The 20,842-nt window shown below is 35.8% G+C and overlaps 1 protein-coding gene across 1 annotated transcript in view; it reads left to right on the forward strand.

Moving 5' to 3' along the window:
• The window catches only part of ADGRB3 (adhesion G protein-coupled receptor B3), a 1,326,607-nt gene that overhangs the window by 1,252,392 nt on the left and 53,373 nt on the right, over positions 1–20,842 (forward strand). The window contains exon 28 of the mRNA XM_053710414.1: positions 5,883–6,526. Coding sequence (XP_053566389.1) covers positions 5,883–6,526 — 644 coding nt within the window. The remainder of the gene's footprint in view (positions 1–5,882; positions 6,527–20,842) is intronic.

The raw sequence follows: 20,842 nt of genomic DNA on the forward strand, positions 1-20,842 counted from the left end.
CACACCAGTAAGGAGAGCAACATATGCTGGACTCTGAATGGGAAGGTTGTGTGGTTAAGTTTCTGCACTCCTTACCAAGGTTTCTAGTACTGTGTATAAGCTCAATGCGAGCAATTACTTAATTGTATTGCCAACCCTATGTATATTTGGTGTTCCTTGCAGCTCTTGTGACGCTTTTTACACTTGTATTTTAATAAATCTTTTTTTACTAAAATCCGGTTCAAGCAACTGTTTACCCAACAGTATAATATCGGGTGTGCGCATAAACCTGAGCTAGGCTATAGCTCCATCTCATGTGAGTAAGCATTTGTAAACACGTATTCTGCATTCTGAATAATCACAGAATCACGCTATGTGGCATCTCTTTCTCTCTTTTTATTTGAGGATCAAAAGAAAATAGAAGATTGAAGATTCCGAAAATCACACACATATCCTTATAAGAACTTTTTATGAGTATTTAGTTTATATTATAGTACACTTTGTTAGTCTTCATCCTTTGTTTATTATTTTATCACATTTATTTCACATAGGTTTAGGGGTTAATAAATTTAGAATAGTGGCGGCGACGTTGGGGGCGGCAGATTAGGGGTTAATAAATGTAGGTAGGTTGCGGCGACATTGGGGGAGGGAGATTAGGGGTTAATAAATATAATGTAGGGGTCAGCGATGTTCGGGGCAGCAGATTAGGGGTTAATAAGTATAATGTAGGTGGCGACGATGTCCGGAGTGGCAGATTAGGGGTTACTAAATATAATGTAGGTGTTGGCGATGTAGGGGGTGGCAGATTAGGGTTAATAAGTGTAAGATTAGGGGTGTTTAGACTCAAGGTTCATGTTAGGGTGTTAGGTGTAAACATAGCATGTGTTTCCCCATGGGAATCAATGGGGCTGCGTTACTGAGTTTTACGCTGCTTTTTGGCAGGTGTTAGACTTTTTCTCAGCCGGCTCTCCCCATTGATGTCTATGGGGAAATCGTGCACGAGCACGTACAACCAAATCACCACTGACTTAAGCAGCGCTGGTATTGGAGTGCGGTATGGAGCACAATTTTGCTCTACGCTCACTTCTTGCCTTTTAACGCCGGGTTTGTAAAAACCCGTAATACCAGCTCTACGCTGCAGGTAAGTGAGCGGTGAGAATAAACTGCACGTTAGCACCGCACAGCTCGTAACGCAAGACTCGTAATCTACCCGAAAGAGAGCAAGCTTGATTGAACAAATTATTAGCCTAAAGTATGTGACAAATAAACCAAATCTAAAACTGCTGTTCTGGACACAAAGGCCCCCAAAAAAACTCATGCACACGAACAGAGCTTACTCGTGGTTCAAAAATGTAAACAGTAAACTTTTTATATAAAGGTCTCCATTTATGAAGCAGCAGATGCTGCTTAGGAGCCCCATCACCTGAAATGGAAGTTAAGAAGCAGCGGTCATAAGACCGCTGCTCCTTTACCTGTCTGCCACCTTTTAGATGGCGAATTAAAATCACCCCAATCTGATACGATCAGGATGATTGACAGCCTTTGCTAGTGGCTGATTGGCCGCCAGTGAGCAGGGGCCAGCATTGCACAAGCATTTCACTATAAATACTTGTACAATGATAAATGCAAACAGCGTATGTTGTCAGCATTTAGCAATGTCGAGCGGACATGATTTACTATAGCATTTAGTAAATCTATCCCATAGTGTTTATAGTGTTAAAACCACATAAATACAATTCCAGATAACAGAAATGAATAAACATATTTCTAAAAATTAAAAAAGTTTCAGACAGTCCAGTCAGACACTTGAACATGACACATTTTTATGGACACACCTCTTCCTTTTGAACAATGAGTAAGCACTGTTCTTATGTGGGAGTTTATGTTTAGGAAAAAAGTAACCTAGAAATCAAAATGATGCCTTATTTAAGAATTATTTGAATTTTGAGTGTATGTATTGTAATTAGCTTTTTAATGCCTCCTTCACTCAATAATATTCTCTTTTCACATCTTTTTTTTTTGGATGACAAATAAGACCCCACTGCAACTGTGACAAGATAAAGATTATTGACACAGCTATACTATTGATGCCTTTTGTTCACCAGACAATATTATGAGCTGTTTATTTCCCTAATCAATAAACTTTATAAACTTGTTCAATGCAGCTCAAATTTTAGTCTGTCAATAATTGGTCCAAGCAGGTTACCAGAACTGACATTTTTGTAGGAGATTAAATAATTGTGTTTTGTAAAATATATTGTAAAGAAGACATTTGCAACATGCTGTAATTACTAGCAACTATAATAGAAAAAAAACAAACATTTTGTTTCTTGTAAAATTCCGACTTGCTTCTAGTAAATTGATGAAAGCACATCTGCCGTTTAAGGACTCCTTTAAACAAAATTAAAGGCCCAAGGGTATTTTACAACTTAGAAAACAAATATCTAAAGGGATTTTTTTTTTTTGCTTGAACAAGTGTATTTATCCACTTCAGTGAATACACACAAATGTGACATGTCTATATACTGGTAGCTGAGAATATTACATTCACAAAAACAGATGAAAAATGCAAATTTAGACACTGTATCAGAACTTGCTTATACAATTTCCCTTAAAACACTGCTGGAGTGGAAGGATTCTTCAAGCACAATAAAAGATTAAGCTGGATAGCAATAGGTGTCCAGAAAAGCATTGCGTTTTCATAATACAGAAAAAAATGATTACACAGCAAAAAATAGATACCTTGATCTTTATTGTGCTTTATACATCCACAATCTTCTTATTTGTACATCTTAACAGCAACCTCTGCAGTGAACGAAATTAAACTCAATATATTACTATAGATTGTAAATCCCCGTTAATAGGCATTTGCTAAAATTAACTAATTAAAAAGAAAACTCTAAATGTGGCATGTACAAAAGCTTTGGCTCCCTTCCATCTGATCCACTAGTGATTTATTTATAAGGTTATGCCTTGATTTAATTCTAGACGTAATAGTTCTAACTTACACTATTTTCTAACTCTTAGTTTTTCTTACACTCAACAACTAGGGGCTCCTCTAAGGAGCTTATTGGGGATGGGAAAATAAAAAAGGGATATCATGTTTGGGATATCCTTATGAAATGGAATTTAAGAGTAACTGTTGAAGTTTAGACCTAAGAAAAATCTCCAATAGAAGTGCTAGTTAGCTGGCCAAGAAAGCACAACTAAAGCTTGTATAACTGCAAAGGACCTGCAGGAAGATTTACCTGTCACTGTAGTAACAGTACACTGGTAAACTGTGAAACAATATCGGTAAATCCTTCAAGCTAATGTCCCAATGTCTGTGAAGAAACTGAATCTGAAAAGAGGTTAAACAACGATCCAAAATACACACCTCAAGGTCAGCCATGAACTACTTCAAAAATGAAATGTTAAGGCTTTAGAATAACCTTTGCAGTCCCCACTTTTAAATAATATTAAAGATCTCTTGGTTAATCTCAACATGTGAGAACGTGAGAAATCCTAAAAATATTTCTGAATTGGAAGTATTCTGTAAGGAAGAGAGGTGAACTTTTCCTAAAGCAAGAAACCAAAATACATAGCTGGCTCAAAAAGTGTTTGAAGGGTGGGATTTCTGTCAAAGATGGTGTTACTAAGTTCTGACTAGATGGGTGCCCACATTTTTGCACATCCCACATTTACTGTTTTTTTTTTGTTCATCAGTTAAATTCAGCAGACATTTATTGAGTTAAGTTTGTTCACTGCAGAGGTTGTGTTTACTTTTTTTGTTTAGAAAATAAAAGAAATATATTATTTGGTCAGATGTGCCCAAACATTTGCATATAAGTGTATGCCTTAAATATTTACTTATGTAAAGGTTTGTCTGAAATAAAAATGAAAATATTGCATTATAATTTAAAGTATGGTATTTAAAATAAAAAATCAGTGTTAGATTTCACTGGAGCTGCACCTTGTAGTAGCATGATTCCTCACTATAGTCTGGGTATTCCCATGACTGAAGTTGGTCTTGATTTTGTTATCTCTCAAAACCAAGTTCTGTCACTGTCTAGTTAATAAATGAGTGTTTCTGCAAATGTTTGTGATTCAATTTTATATAACATCTATTCTTTTAACCTAAAGATACTTTTGCTAGGTAAATCATTTCACCTTTTTAAGATAATTCTATACTGATAATTGAACATGTAAAGGCTAACGAGGCTGAAAAATACAACAGTAAAGATGAAGCTTAGTAAGTTTATGGTGAAATTAATAATGATATCTTTGTGGCTCAGATGTCAGACACAATTAAGCAGAAGAAACATATATTACCTTATTTAACAAAAACAAAAAAACTACCATTCCAAACTTTTAGAGTTTAACATGTTAAACTTGCTGAGTGTCCACATAAAATTTTGTTTTATAAATCGTGCGCACAATTTACTAAAATATGCGTTTGATTTCCCTGGGGACACGCTCTGCCTGGCTGTCACAGGTACATGGAACAAATTGTGCCTATGTTTTAGTAAATCATGCACATGATTTATAAAAAAAAAAATACATTGTGTGGCCACTCTTAGGCTCTGTAGAAACTCAGCTAATATATTTTTTTATATATAATCTATTTCACTAGCAAAATTCAAATCCATCAAAAATATGTCTTGTTGAATTAGGCTGCATGAGTTATATATGTAATAATTCCAGAAATCTGGATTTCTAATATTTTGAAAAACTACAATTAACATAGATTTTCAGTCTTTTCACTGTCATGGAACCTCAAAAATAAAAAACAGTCAATGATAAAGAAGAACAATTTGCTCAAATAGATTTATTATTAATAATCATCTTATTGTGCTTTTTATTTATATTTATTTGATATTCCCAAGAAGCTTAATTAAAATAAACAATTAACCTTTTCCTCTCATTTTAAGTTATGTTTAATTTATATTTTGTAAAAGTCCAAAAAGTAATATTTTATTTCTGAACATGTTTCAGTGTGGTTTGATCCTAATGTATCATGTAAGAATGTATTTTCAAGACAGTAAGGCAGAGGAAGCTTTCTGGTGAATTGACATAGCACTAGTTTTGGTTCCCAACAAAAAAAAATATATATATATATTTTTGCAGTGTGAAGTCATTAAAAAAATACTTGTTTTTATTATGGATTAAAATTCCTTTATTTTTGAAAATAGTTTAGCACACTAAAACCTGTCGGAATACCTATTGTAAATGATATACGAGTTACTAAATACCCAAGGAGTAGGCAAAGTTAAACCTTTGTCTTAAAAGTACGAATCATTTTAGTATCTACTACAATAAACTTTTATGCCATAACCCACATTATTATTGATCTAAGTATCCATACCATTTTTACTTTTTTCTACTGTATTACTCTTTTGACATGTGTAAAAAGCTGTCTTAATTATTCATAAGATAATCAATTTTTATAATGGGTTAATAGGATACGATGTAAGGCATATGTAAATGTGCTCCCCAGTGAGCTAGTTGACACAGCAAAAAGGTGTGTTTCTCCATTGCATTGACATTGTGCCAAATTCCAATTTGAATATGTAGATGTATCTATATCAATATCTTTCTATATCTACTGATCTATATGTATATATACAGTATATACATTTATGACCTTTAAAGGGCCATGAAACCCAATTTTTTTCTTTCATGATTCAGACAAAGCATAACATTTTAAACAAATTTCCAATTTAATTATATTATCTAATTTGATTTATTCTCTTGATATTCATTAGAAAAAGTTTAAATGTTAGATGCAATCAGTCTACATACCCTTATATATTAATACGCAAGCAAAGCCCATTTTTTGCACAATATGGTAGTATGAAGCTACATACTGTAAAAAAAGAAGTGTAGATATTTGCATGTGAACAATAAAACTCTCTAACTTGCAGTATTGCACAAGGATATTGGCCCCTGCAGAGCAGCCACCATAACTGGGACCTTGTCAAGGATATCTCTAAATGATGAAGAAGAAGAAAAAGTGGCAATCCCAGATGGAATGAGCTACTCAACATTACCAGGCAACATAATTTCTAAAGTTATCATACAACAACCATCTAGTTTGCACATGCCAATGAATATGGGTGACATGACTGATCAGTGTCTGAAAAAAGAGAATAGTGAATTAAGACGAACTGTGTATTTATGCACAGAAGACAACCTCAGAGCAGGAGACTTAGACATGGTCCACTCCCAAGAACGGATGATGGAAAGTGACTACATTGTAATGCCAAGGGGTTCTGCAAGCATGCAATCACAAATGAAAGATGATAACAAAATGAACATAGGTATGGATACTTTGCCTCATGAAAGACTATTACACTATAAAGTAAATCCTGAATTCAGTTTGAATCCTGCCATAATGGAACAGTTTGGTATAAATTTAGATCAGCATCTTGTCTCTCAAGAACACATGCAAAGCCTTCCTTTTGAACCCCGCACAGCGGTAAAGAACTTCATAGCGTCAGAGCTGGATGATAGCACAGGCCTATCCAGAAGTGAAACAGGTTCAACAATATCAATGAGCTCATTAGAGGTTTGTAATTTTCATATATATTATTATGATTTCTGGGTTTCAGCATTTTGTACATTGTTATCATTTTAAAGTGAAAACAGCAGAAGAACAACTTTTCTAAAAAAATCAAGGTTTACCATTATTATGACCATGTTTTCATTGCAACTAAATTATTGTGTTTTAAAGACACAAATACAATTATCTAAGCTTCTAGGATAATCAAATTTATTAAATTGCAGTTTAATCTTTTATTAACTGTAAATTTAATTTGTCTATATTTAAATACACAAGTTTGTCTACAAATGAATTAATCATTGAATCATTAAAGTAAAACTGCTTTTAAAATAAAATAGGGATAAAGGACAATTTTACAAGCTGCTAACGTTGTATTTGCTTTGATATATGGATCTCTGGAAAAACAGCTATAAAATATATTTTCTTCTATGAATAGATCTTTGAGTATAACCATGGATTTTTTTCAACAAAGGATAAATATGAAATCATCAGTGATATTAACTATTATGCATTAAATCGCAATAAACAGCTTCATCCAAAGAACATTATAAGCTGCACCAATAAGTGCAGCTTATATTGTGCTTCGGCTGATTTGTGGAGTGAGAGTGAAACTAGCTAGCTAGCACCCACTCATATTTACTTTGGAATACGGGAGAAAGAGAGTGCTGGTCCACAATAAAGGTTTGAATAACCAGCTTCATGTTGGGCTCATGTTGAATTTATTAAATAATTTCCACAGCTAAAATACCTATGAAAGTCAAACAATCCAAGGAAATAATAATAATAGATAATAAATCTGATCTTTAGAAAGGCAAAGTTTAGATTTTTATATTTGTCACACTTTGAAGGGTGGCCTGATATTCAAAACCTCCCCGCTAAGGTGGGATGATTAAGAAGTCAAGTCAGTGTGGTGAAGCCCTTCAAAAATTTAGAAACAAAAATTTTATCTTGAGAAAAGTTTATGTTGGTATGTAGTGTTTTTATGTGAAACAGAGACTCCTACATTACAATACAAGGTCTATAAAAAATCGCAAATATTTTGCGTGATTTTTCTCCATGCCAGCAAGGATTTGAATATAAGGCCCTGGATGTGTACAGTATATTACAATATAATGCAAAATGTTTTTGCCTGGTTTCTATTCATACAATAGAGTTTTGATAATCAGGCTCCAAATGTTTAGATAAATGCCAGGTTCCTATAAGATATTCCTCATAGCAGACCAAGATAAGTACTCTCTCCACATAACAAAATGAAAAATGTTTATTTGCTAAAATGCAGGTACAAATTACCAAATACGGAATTTAAAAATCCAAACTTATTTTGAAATCCAAACTCTTTAATGAATATTTGATTTTAAAAAAAAATTATCAAAAATATTCCCCCCCCCCCGTCAAGTTACAATCTTCTCTGCCTGTGTCTTTGTTTTTGTTTTTTTTCTAAAAAAACAAATATATACATATATACACATATAAAGACAGAAATACATATAAATGTATATACCCGTATATATAAATATGTACACATATTTAGACATCTGTATGTATGTATCTCTTGTTAAAGCCCTTTGCCTTTTCTTTTCCTAACACCTGAAACCTCATATCTTTGAGCCCTTATAATTTTTTAATGTATTTTTATTTAATAATTTTTATTAGACAGTGTTAACTGTACTTTTACATGTATTTTTGTGTGTTTTGTGCAACTTTTTTGTCTCCCGTAACTGTTAGCCAGAGCTCTGAAGTCGCTCATTAAAGTTTGATTGTGCTCAATGAACGCGTTAACATTCAACTCATGATACGGGCTCAATATTCAATGTGCACAAAGAGCCACAAAATATCCAATATCTATTGTACACTATATGTTAGCCCATAAGTTGCCCGAGTGACTGCAAATCAAGACCATTAGCTGCTAGCAGCTTATGCATTATATAGTGACTCTTGTTGCTATAGTAATAACATTAATACGGAATTCATAAAAATGATCAGCAGAAATATTAGCAATTTACATCAATAGAAATGTCACATTCTAATCAATTTTATTTTCTTAACTGTTTATCTTGGTCTTATATATATATATATATATATATATATATATATATATATTTATATATATATATATGTGTGTGAACAAAGACAAGAATGGATAACACAAGCCAGCGCGTCTACCTAAAAGTAGTAATGGGTTTGCAGCTGTATAGAACCAAAACTCAGGGTCAAGTCCCCACCCTGGTGAAAAAAAAATAGAACAAAAATTGGAAAGTAGTCCAGCACAATACCCCCTACTGAGATAACAAAAAACACAATAATAATACAAAGTGAACAATAAAAAGAGAGCAATTAAACATAAAAGGAAATAGTAAAGCTCAATACACAAAAGACAAAGTATGTCAAAAAAAGTCCAATAGTATCCTAAAATGTCTATGAGCCGGCATACATGAATATAACTCAGCCGGAGGGGAACAAACGGAAAGCGATCTTACTTACAAGAGATAACCTTAAACCTATGAGGTAAGAAAGCGGTAGTAGGAGAGGGGAATGTAGCCCACACCAGCACCAATCTGTATCCCCAACGGTCCCTTGACGAGGAGCTTAAAGGGACAGTTCACCCAAAAACTTTCTCCCCTTTAAATTATTCCCAATTATCCTTTTTACCTGCTAGAGTGTATTAAATTGGTTGCAAATAGCTCCTTTACTCATATTTCAGCATTTGAAATAGCTGATTTAGCTTGTGGTTTCCCAACCTGTACTGAAAGTTTTGATACTGGCGTATACGCTATTGACAAGCCTAAGTAAATACAGCCCACAGAAGAGATTACATTCTCAGTGGGGGGCATGATAGTTAAGTAATAAAATTATAATTTTCCATTGTTCTCTCTAAGTATTGAGCTTTGGTGTTCCAGACAAATATAAGATAAGGAAGCAAGTCTGTGTACTTGAAAGTGATAACATAATGAGATCTGATATTACCTGAAGCTCAACCCATTGTAATAGGCTGTGGTTTCAAAGCACAAAACCAGCTACTTCAGATACACAAATAAACCCGAAAATGCAATTTCTCAAATATTTTATACTCTGCAGTTGGTATAACAAGTCATTTAAAATACATTTATGGAAAAACAATTTTACAGTGTACTGTCCCTTTAAAGGCAGAGTGTCGATCTCCTGAATTGCTTGGAGAGTCACAGTCAGGTGTTTAGCTCAGAAAATAAAGAGATAATACAAGCCGCAAAAAGTGTTAAACTGTCAGCATGGAGGGTTTTCCAAGAGTGTGCTTTTTAGCTATAATATCCCACATCCAGATCTCAGTTCAGTTGGAGACAAAGTGATTCTGAGCCACAACGCTCTTCTTACCAGATCTGTGTAAACCATAGATTCATTATAGACATAGCTGACAATGAAAGATGTTTTTGTTTCCTGAAAATCTGACACCTGACCTCACAATGCTAAACCTCAGTGTCACAAAAGACCACAGAAAACTGCACACAAAAACATATAGTAAGCAATATATTTAAATACACAAATAGAGAAGTGAACTCTCACGTAATCTTCATCCACCAGGGTGCTAGCAAAATAGTTATATATCCTGCAGAAACAGCTTGCACTCACTGGATTTATCAAAGTGTTTATTTCATTCAAAAGTGTGATGTTTCAGGGTCTTCACCCCGTTCTTGGACAGGCAACTTTTTAAAATAGTTGTGTTTTTTTATCTGAGATGGAGGCTGATAAAAAAAAAATACTTTTCTTATCTTTGTCTTGGTTTTATTTCTATCTATCTATCTATCTATCTATCTATCTACTATATATGTTGTGCTTTTACCTGAAAGGGAGTCTGATAGAAAAAAAAACACTTTTCTTAAATAGACAGTAGAAGTAGAATTAAACTTTAATAATTCAGTAGTAGCATGCAATTCAATTTTTTAAATTTACTTTTATTATTAAATAATCTCTTTCTATCCTTGATTCAAGAGTAAACCTATGTAGGCTCAGGAGCATGTGTGTGTCTTTAGTACATTATGGCAGCAGTGTTTGCAACAATGTGCAACATTGCTGCAAATATTGTAACAAATACTGCGGCCACAAAGTGCTGAATACATGTACATTCATACTGTGCTCCTTTTTTCCCCTTATAGGTTAACTCTTCAACAAGTGAATCTAGGAGAAATAAAGCAAAGTTGGTAAATAAATAACTTTTTAGAAAACTGCATGCTCTGAGGCATATTTAAGAAATGTCTTGCGGACCTCACCCGACAGTGCGGATCAGGTCCGCAAGACATCGCTGAATGCGGAGAGCAATACGCTCTCCGCATTTAACATTGCACCAGCAGCTCACAAGAGCTGCTGGTGCAATGCCGCCCCCTGCAGACTCGCGGCCAATGGGCCGCCAGCAGGGGGTGTCATTCAACCCGATTGTACTCGATCGGGTTGAATTGTTGCGATTCCTGTCCGCCTGCTCAGAGCAGGCGGACAGGGTTATGGAGCTTCATAACTGCTGTTGCTGGCGAGTCTGAAGACTCGCCAGCAACACGGGCCATCAAGCTCCTTTCGGATCTTGATAGATAGGCCCCTCTATCTAAACCATGAAAGTTTAATTTTGACTTTACTACTTTACTTATGAAGATGCAGGGTCTTTACACAAATAGTAACTGTATGCAAAATGATTATCATAATTTTAACTATGTATATTTTTTGCAATAGAAATAATTAGGGTACATTTGAAGTCTGAATTTCCAAATTTAAGAGATTTTCTTGGTGAAACTAACTGTGAAATGAAATACCTGTGTACAATCTATAATGGCCCAGCTAACAAGTGGCGCACTTATAAGAGCGTGGGTCACTATATGCATTATCTCTGGACCGCACTAACATTTGCGTGCAACTTGATTTTACACTTGATTTTTACAAGTACATGGTAAATCCTCTTGGTAGACAATTCACTTATTCATAGATACAGCCTAACAAAAAATGTTTGGTATTTGATGAGACCTTTGAGTATAATGTTTTATAAGTTTGCAGCTGTGTTAATTAAAGAGTTGTAGACATATGCATACTTTTAACTGTTATTATCTTAAAGTTGTCTTCAGTTTGAACATTCTATGTTACTAATATTTATTTTTCCTGGAAATAAGAAAATACTTTTTTTTTCTTAGCAGCTTAGGCTATAGACCTAAATCAGCTTTCTAAGTTGCAAATTAAGTTGTGTTTATAAATCAACCAACTATAATGGTCTCAGAGGTCTCTGATCCTGCAAGCCATATTGGTTTTGCTACAGGGAGCTGGGCAGGCACAGGTTGGGCCTGCGTCATGCCTGGCCCCTTAGTGCAAAACAGAGCTCACAATGTAATGAAAGTGTATGGATTTGCCTTTATAAATATGATAGCAGGGCTTCTGGATATCTGTCACATTGTAGCCAAACAGAAAAACCTGCTGCAATATATGTTCAGGAAGGTTGTGCAAGTGCATATCTTCTGGTATGTACTAATAAAGGGGGAAGGATGATTTACAATTACTGTGAGGCAGATCCTATTGCTCTTTTGTGGCTGCTGGCTAATCTTTCTTTTGTTTTTTGGCAGCCAGAATTAAGGTGGGGTCGGGCCAACAGCCTTTGCCTTAGAGCAGAGTGAGGTTTAGTTACCGCCTCTTATTACTTTTACCATAGTACATTAGTATCCAGTATTCACCTATTTACTGAGATCATTCATTTCAACCTAACAACAACAAAAAATAGCATGATATGTATTATTTACATATAAATACATATATTTAAATGTTTGCAAAGATTTCATTCAAATTTGCAGTCTCTATGTCCATTTATTTTTAAAACACTTTATTCACATATTACTCAGTATCAGAAATGAGTAAAAAGTTTGAATTTCAGTTATGAGAGAAAAAAAGTAATGCTTTATTTAGAAAGAAAAAAAATAGGAAGTCAATACTAAAATAAGACTTCTGTGTATTGCATCAGAACAACATTATAGTGAATTGTTTGAATGTTACAAAATAAAAACTACAGATATAAAACTGTTCTCTTCAGAATACATGCCCTTTATAGATATGCAATGATATATGAGATAGTAGCCTTTATCTAAGCCTTATTTTTAGATTTGTAATATAATGCAACTTTCTTAGGTTGTATGGTGAATACCAAAGAAAATGTGATTTACTTTCTTGCAGTGCCCTGCTAGTTTTTTTCTTAAAGGGACATTATACACTAGATTTTTCTTTGCTTTTTTTTTCTTTGCATAAATGTTTTGTAGAAGATCCAATTATATAGCCTATACAGTTTTGTTTTGTTTTTTAAAAAAGTTTTGCTTATTTTTAAATAACATTACTCTGATTTTCAGACTCCTAACCAAGCCCCAAAGTTTTAGGAGGATACCGACGTATACCTACTCCAGCTTGCTTCTGTTTGTGTGCTCTTTGGCCCAATTCGCCCCTGGGCAGAGACACTTTCTCAATACTGATCGTACAAGAAGGAGGCTATTTCAAAACCAATATCAAAACTATATCTGCAGTTTTGGCTGCTTGACCTAAAAGAACAAGTTAACCCTAGTGGTGCAGGTGATCACAATTAAAAGTAATCGTTAGTTATTTTTTTACCCTATGAAGTTAGTAAAGATTTATTACATATCCCCTCTCTCCACTTTTGATTTATATATCGAGACATTAAACTCCCTTTTTGAATGAAAGGTCACAAGTCCTTCTAATTATTAGTCAATCACCATAGTAACGGGAATCGACCATCTAAACTAGACACCAGGGGTTTGTTAGCTAAAGTATTGTGACTCTTTTAGAGCTCCTTATCAGCAAAAATGGCAATCATTGACCTAATGTAGCAGCTTCAAAGGAGACTATTGTCCCCTAAAGATGGTATACAACACACGTCGCTGTCGGCAGTTGTGCACGCATCCTCAATGGAATGTTGGCAGCGCGAGGACAAAATAATTCCCCTGCATCCAGGTGAATTCCGAAAAATCCCAGTGGATGCAGCGAAGGCAAACGGAGCATTACAAAAGCAAAAACTAACCGCCCACATCAAGTATTAAAACAAAAATAACCACCCACATCAAGTATTTAAAAAAAAAAAAACGCACAAAGTATAACAAAGAAAAACTAACCTCCCACACAAAGTATTAACTCATACACCGCAAACCCCCACATCGCAAAATAATAAAGTAATTAATCCCTTAACTGTCAACCACCCACATCGCAATAAAGCTAATTATCCTATTAACCCCTAAACCGCAAAACCCCTACATCGCAATAAACATAATTAGCCTATTAACCCCTAAACCTCAAAACCCCCACATCGCAATAAACCTATTTACCCTATTAACCCCCAAACCTCAAAACCTCCACATCGCAATAAATGTAATTAACCTATTAACTCCTTAAACCGACAAAACCCACAATGCAAATAACTAATTAAATTACAAAGCCCCCTAACCTAACACCCCCTAAATTAAAACAAATTAACTAAACTAAAAATTACTAAAGTTACAAAAAATAAAAAAGCTAAGATTACAAAAAATAAAAAAGGCTAACATTACAGAAAATAATAAACCAAATTACCAAAGTTTAAACAATTAAACCTAATCCCTTTGAAAATAAAAAAGACTCCCAAAAAGCAAAAACTAACCGCCCACATCAAGTATTAAAACAAAAATAACCACCCACATCAAGTATTTAAAAAAAAAAAAACGCACAAAGTATAACAAAAAAGACTCCCAAAATAAAAACACCCCCTACTCTGATCCTGGGCTATTTAGCCCCAACAGGTTTATATTGTGAATTATATAGTTGGTTTTTTTTGTGTGTTTTTTTTTCTCTTTTCTCACTATAGTTCTCTTTTTTTTTTTTTTTTTCTTTCTTTTCCTCAAATGTTTATATATTCATTCTCAAGCCTACCATCAAATTGCTCTCTGTTTGGATAAGAGAGCTCATGCCCTCTACTGGGGATATAAATACTTATATTCAGACATCTAATGTACACCTTTTTTAGACATATTAAGCTTGCTTATATACAACTTACCACCTTTAATACTAACTGACCTCCACTTAATTAGTTCAGCTTACTATACTATATCTACTTTAGACCCTTAGTGGACATCAAGTCAGCCGCTAGTACTAGCTGCCCCTAGACCAATTCTTGTTGAGACAACTGACCCTAGATTAAAATACTTCCATCTACCCCACTTTAAAAATTAGGAGCTCCCAAGATACCCACTTAGAGGCAACTTCATTCACAATCTCCCCTTTCCAGTACATCAATTCACCTCAGTAAGGGGAGAGATGAGACTCTGATACATAGGCATTAGTGAAAATTTATCACACCCCTAACACAATTGAGATGTCTTCCACTTATAGTCAGACCCCTTTTGTGTAATAGCTATATAGTTCTGGAACAACTATACAGGTACTTAGTAACTTCATTATTAGAACTGACAGTATATAGGTTAATGGGTCCTATAGAGTCAGAACACACCCTATGATATATATCCATACTTACCCCTTCCAAGATTTCCATACCTTCCACTAGAATAGTTATGAGGGGCATTTTAGTCTGGCAGTACACCCACCCAGAGTGGTGTCTACTTAAATAGTATGTTTGGAGCTCCCCCCTTTATTATAGCATGGTACAAACATCTCCTCCTTCATATACTCATATACCCTTGAACCCTTCCATATAATATAAAAAAGCCCATCCTTTCTGTTTCTATTTCCCCAATTTCGAGCGGCTCTAGTCCGCTGACTACTTTCCTCTCTCCTCTCTCATTTTAGGCGGCCCTTGCCCGCTACCTATTTCACCTATTACTATCATCAGATGGCATCTGATGAACTACTACTCCATATAGCCTCAGATTCTTCACTCCACTTAATTTCTCTACCTCAAAAATAGTGTAGAGGCCTCTCTCTGTTAAATGACCCTATATACACCCCTATAGAGACAACACCCTGGGCCTAAACGGGTCCTAGGGATTTGTCCCCTTTTTATTGCCATATGGTGGAACACTGTTTAAGCGAAATAAAAATGAGGTTTCATAGTTCTAGGTCCTAGATGATATCCAGATGTATACATCAATCACAGCACCCTTATTCTAAGTATTCATAGGAAATTTGTCATTTAGTTTCATCATGATATATTATGATAGTGACCCTCCCCATTTAAGAGGGCATTATGTTGTTACATAGTAGAGATCATTATTCAAGGATTTTAAGACATAATCTTTAACATAGAGTAGATACAGTCTACACACTGAAATTTGAATGTTGCTCTCTTTGCTAATATTCTGCTGTATATCTTCATATTAATCTTTTGTTGTAACCGCTTTTTGGACCTAGTTTATTGTATGTTACTTTTTTTTTTCAAAAAACCTCAATAAAAAAACTTTAAATAAAAAAACACCCCCTACTCTAAGAATACACTTAAAAGGGCTTTTTTCAGGGCATTGCCCCAAGATAAACAGCTCTTCGACATTAAAAGGGCATTTAGCTCTTTTACTGCCCATCATTAATCTAAATAAAACAAACCCCCCCAAAAAAACCTTAAAAAAACTTAAGTCTAACCCCCAGGTTGGTACTCACGGTTGCTGAAGTCTGGCGGAGAAGGTCCTGTCCCATGCGGTTAAGTCTTCTTCCAAGCGGCAACCACTTCTTTCTTCTTCCAGGAACATCCGACGTGGCCCTGGAACTGAAGACTGGCGATCCTGGAACTGAAGACCGGCAATCCTGGAACTGAAGACCGGTGACCACGGAGCCATGGAGCATGGAGGATCCTCTTCGTATGATCGCTGCCGTAAACTGGATAGTGAATTCAAGGTACACGATTAAAAATGTCGTCCCTTGAATTCCTATTGGCTGATTTGATTCTTCAAATTCAAATCATCCAATAGGATGAGAGCTACTCAAATCCTATTGGCTGTTCAAATCAGTCAATAGGATGAGAGCAAGTGAAATCTTATTGGTTGGTGAGCAGCCAATAGGATTTCACTTGCTCTCATCCTATTGGCTGTACACCAGCTAATAGGATGAGAGCAAGGGAAATCCAATTGGCTGTTCACCAACCAATAAGATTTCACTTGCTCTCATCCTATTGGCTGATGTGAAAATTTCAGCCAATAGGAATGCAAGGTACCCCAATAAATATGGGGTACCTTGTATTTAATCTTCAGTGTGCAGCGGACGATCGCATGAAGAGGAACCTCCACTTTGCCGCAGAGCACCGCCACTGGGAACCGCCGCCTAGGACCGCCACCGCCTCAGAGGATCGCCACATCTGGATACACCGCTCCGCATCTCCGCAGCGCTTTCGCTGTGGATGAAGATGATGGACCCGTCTGAAAGAAGATCTTCTCCGCCGGACTTCAGGACCTGTGAGTATCTATTTGGGGCTTTAGTGTTAGTTTTTTTTTAGCTTTTTATGTTTTTTTATTTTTTTAACTTAGGTTTTTTTGGGGCAATTGTAAAAGAGCTAAATGCCCTTTTAAGAGCAATGCCCATCCAAAAACTCTTTTCAGGGCAATGGGTAGTTTAGGTTTTTTTAGTGTTAGGTTTTTTATTTTGGGGGGTTTGGTGGGTGGGGGGATTTTACTGTTGGATTAGGGGATGCTTTTATTTTGGTGGGCTTTTTATTTTCATAGGGACTAGGTTTAATTTTTTTAAATTTGGTAATTTGATTTGTTATATTCCATAATGTTAGTCTTTTTTTATTTTTTTGTAAACTTACGGCTAGATTTAGAGTTAGGCGGTAGCCGTCAAAACCAGCGTTAGAGGCTCCTAACGCTGGTTTTTACCGCCCTCTGGTATTTGGAGTCAGTCAGGAAAGGGTCTAACGCTCACTTTCCAGCCACGACTTTTCCATACCGCAGATCCCCCTACGCCATTTGCGTATCCTATCTTTTCAATGGGATCTTTCTAACGCCGGTATTTAGAGTAGTGGCTGAAGTGAGCGACAAAACTCCAGCCGCAGAAAAAAGTCAGGAGTTAAGAGCTTTCTGGGCTAACGCCGGTTTATAAAGCTCTTAACTACTGTGCTCTAAAGTACACTAACACCCATAAACTACCTATGTACCCCTAAACCGAGGTCCCCCCACATCCCCGCCACTCTATTAAATTTTTTAACCCCTAATCTGCCACTCCGTACACCGCCGCCAGCTAAATTATCCCTATGTACCCCTAATCTGCTGCCCCTAATACCGCCGACACCTATATTATATTTATTAACCCCTAATCTGCCCCCCCAACGTCGCCGCCACCTACCTACACTTATTAACCCCTAATCTGCCGAGCGGACCGCACCGCTACTATAATAAAGTTATTAACCCCTAATCCGCCTCACTTCCGCCTCAATAACCCTATAATAAATAGTATTAACCCCTAATCTGCCCTCCCTAACATCGCAGACACCTAACTTCAATTATTAACCCCTAATCTGCCGACCGGAGCTCACCACTACTCTAATAAATTTTTTAACCCCTAAAGCTAATTCTAACCCTAACCCTAACACCCCCCTAAGTTAAATATAATTTTTATCTAACGAAATAAATTAACTCTTATTAAATAAATTATTCCTATTTAAAGCTAAATACTTACCTGTAAAATAAATCCTAATATAGCTACAATATAAATTAAAATTATATTGTAGCTATTTTAGGATTAATATTTATTTTACAGGCAACTTTGTAATTATTTTAACCAGGTACAATAGCTATTAAATAGTTAATAACTATTTAATAGTTACCTAGTTAAAATAATTACAAAATTACCTGTAAAATAAATCCTAACCTAAGTTACAATTAAACCTAACACTACACTATCAATAAATAAATTAAATAAAATACCTACAATTACCTACAATTAAACCTAACACTACACTATCAATAAATTAATTAAATACAATACCTACAAATAACTACAATTAAATAAACTAACTAAAGTACAAAAAATAAACAAGAACTAAGTTACAAAAAATAAAAAAATATTTACAAACATTAGAAAAATATTACAACAATTTTAAACTAATTACACCTACTCTAAGCCCCCTAATAAAATAACAAAGACCCCCAACATAAAAAAATGCCCTACCCTATTCTAAATTAAAAAAGTTCAAAGCTCTTTTACCTTACCAGCCCTTAAAAGGACCTTTTGTGGGGCGTGCCCCAAAGAATTCCGCTTTTTTCCCTGTAAAAAAAAACACATACAATACCCCCCCCCAACATTAAAACCCACCACCCACATACCCCTAATCTAACCCAAACCCCCCTTAAATAAACCTAACACTAAGCCCCTGAAGATCTCCCTACCTTGTCTTCACCTCACCGGGTTCACCGATCGGTCCAGAAGAGGGTCCGAAGTCTTGATTCAAGCGGCGGCTGAAGAACTCCATCATCGGGCTGAAGTCGGAAGTCCATCATCGGGATGAAGTCTTCTATCAAGCGGCATCTTGAATCTTCTTTCTTCCGGAGCGGAGCCATCTTCTTCCCAGCCGACGCGGATCCATGCTCTTCAACCGACGCCTACTCGCCGAATGACGGTTCCTTTAAATGACGTCATCCAAGATGGCGTCCCTCGAATTCCGATTGGCTGATAGGATTCTATCAGCCAATCGGAATTAAGGTAGGAATATTCTGATTGGCTGATGGAATCAGCCAATCAGATTCAAGTTCAATCCGATTGGCTGATCCAATCAGCCAATCAGATTGAGCTTGCATTCTATTGGCTGTCCCGATCAGCCAATCGGAATTCAAGGGATGCCATCTTGGATGACGTCATTTAAAGGAACCGTCATTCGGCGAGTAGGCGTCGGTTGAAGAGCATGGATCCGCGTCGGCTGGGAAGAAGATGGCTCCGCTCCGCTCCGGAAGAAAGAAGATTCAAGATGCCGCTTGATAGAAGACTTCATCCCGATAATGGACTTCCGACTTCAGCCCGATGATGGAGTTCTTCAGCCGCCGCTTGGATCAAGACTTCGGACCCTCTTCTGGACCGATCGGTGAACCCGGTGAGGTGAAGACAAGGTAGGGAGATCTTCAGGGGCTTAGTGTTAGGTTTATTTAAGGGGGGTTTGGGTTAGATTAGGGGTATGTGGGTGGTGGGTTTTAATGTTGGGGGGGGTATTGTATGTGTTTTTTTTACAGGCAAAAGAGCTGAATTCTTTGGGGCATGCCCCACAAAAGGTCCTTTTAAGGGCTGGTAAGGTAAAAGAGCTTTGAACGTTTTTAATTTAGAATAGGGTAGGGCATTTTTTTTATTTTTGGGGTCTTTGTTATTTTATTAGGGGGCTTAGAGTAGGTGTAATTAGTTTAAAATTGTTGTAATATTTTTCTAATGTTTGTAAATATTTTTTTATTTTTTGTAACTTAGTTCTTTTTTATTTTTTGTACTTTAGTTAGTTTATTTAATTGTAGTTATTTGTAGGTATTGTATTTAATTAATTTATTGATAGTGTAGTGTTAGGTTTAATTGTAACTTAGGTTAGGATTTATTTTACAGGTAATTTTGTAATTATTTTAACTAGGTAACTATTAAATAGTTATTAACTATTTAATAGCTATTGTACCTGGTTAAAATAATTACAAAGTTGCCTGTAAAATAAATATTAATCCTAAAATAGCTACAATATAATTTTAATTTATATTGTAGCTATATTAGGATTTATTTTACAGGTAAGTATTTAGCTTTAAATAGGAATAATTTATTTAATAAGAGTTAATTTATTTTGTTAGATTTAAATTATATTTAATTTAGGGGAGTATTAGTGTTAGGGTTAGACTTAGCTTTAGGGGTTAATAAATTTATTATAGTAGTAGAGAGATCCGGTCGGCAGATTAGGGGTTAATAAGTGTAGGTAGCTGGCGGCGACGTTGTGGGGGGCAGATTAGGGGTTAATAAATATAATATATCGGTCGGCGGTGTTAGGGGCAGCAGATTAGGGGTACATAACTATAATGTATGTTGCGGCGGTGTACGGAGCGGCAGATTAGGGGTTAATAATAAAATGCAGGTGTCAGCGATAGCGGGGGCGGCAGATTAGGGGTTAATAAATATAACATAGTGGTCGGCGATGTTAGGGGCAGCAGATTAGGGGTACATAGGGATAACGTAGGTTGCGGCAGTGTACGGAGCTGCAGATTAGGGGTTAATAATAATATGCAGGGGTCAGCGATAGCGGGGGCGGCAGATTAGGGGTTAATAAGTGTAAGGTTAGGGGTGTTTAGACTCGGGGTTCATGTTAGGGTGTTAGGTGCAGACGTAGGAAGTGTTTCCCCATAGGAAACAATAGGGCTGCGTTAGGAGCTGAACGCTGCTTTTTTGCAGGTGTAAGGTTTT

Source organism: Bombina bombina, chromosome 4 (assembly GCF_027579735.1).
Source record: "Bombina bombina isolate aBomBom1 chromosome 4, aBomBom1.pri, whole genome shotgun sequence".
Taxonomy (NCBI): domain Eukaryota; kingdom Metazoa; phylum Chordata; class Amphibia; order Anura; family Bombinatoridae; genus Bombina; species Bombina bombina.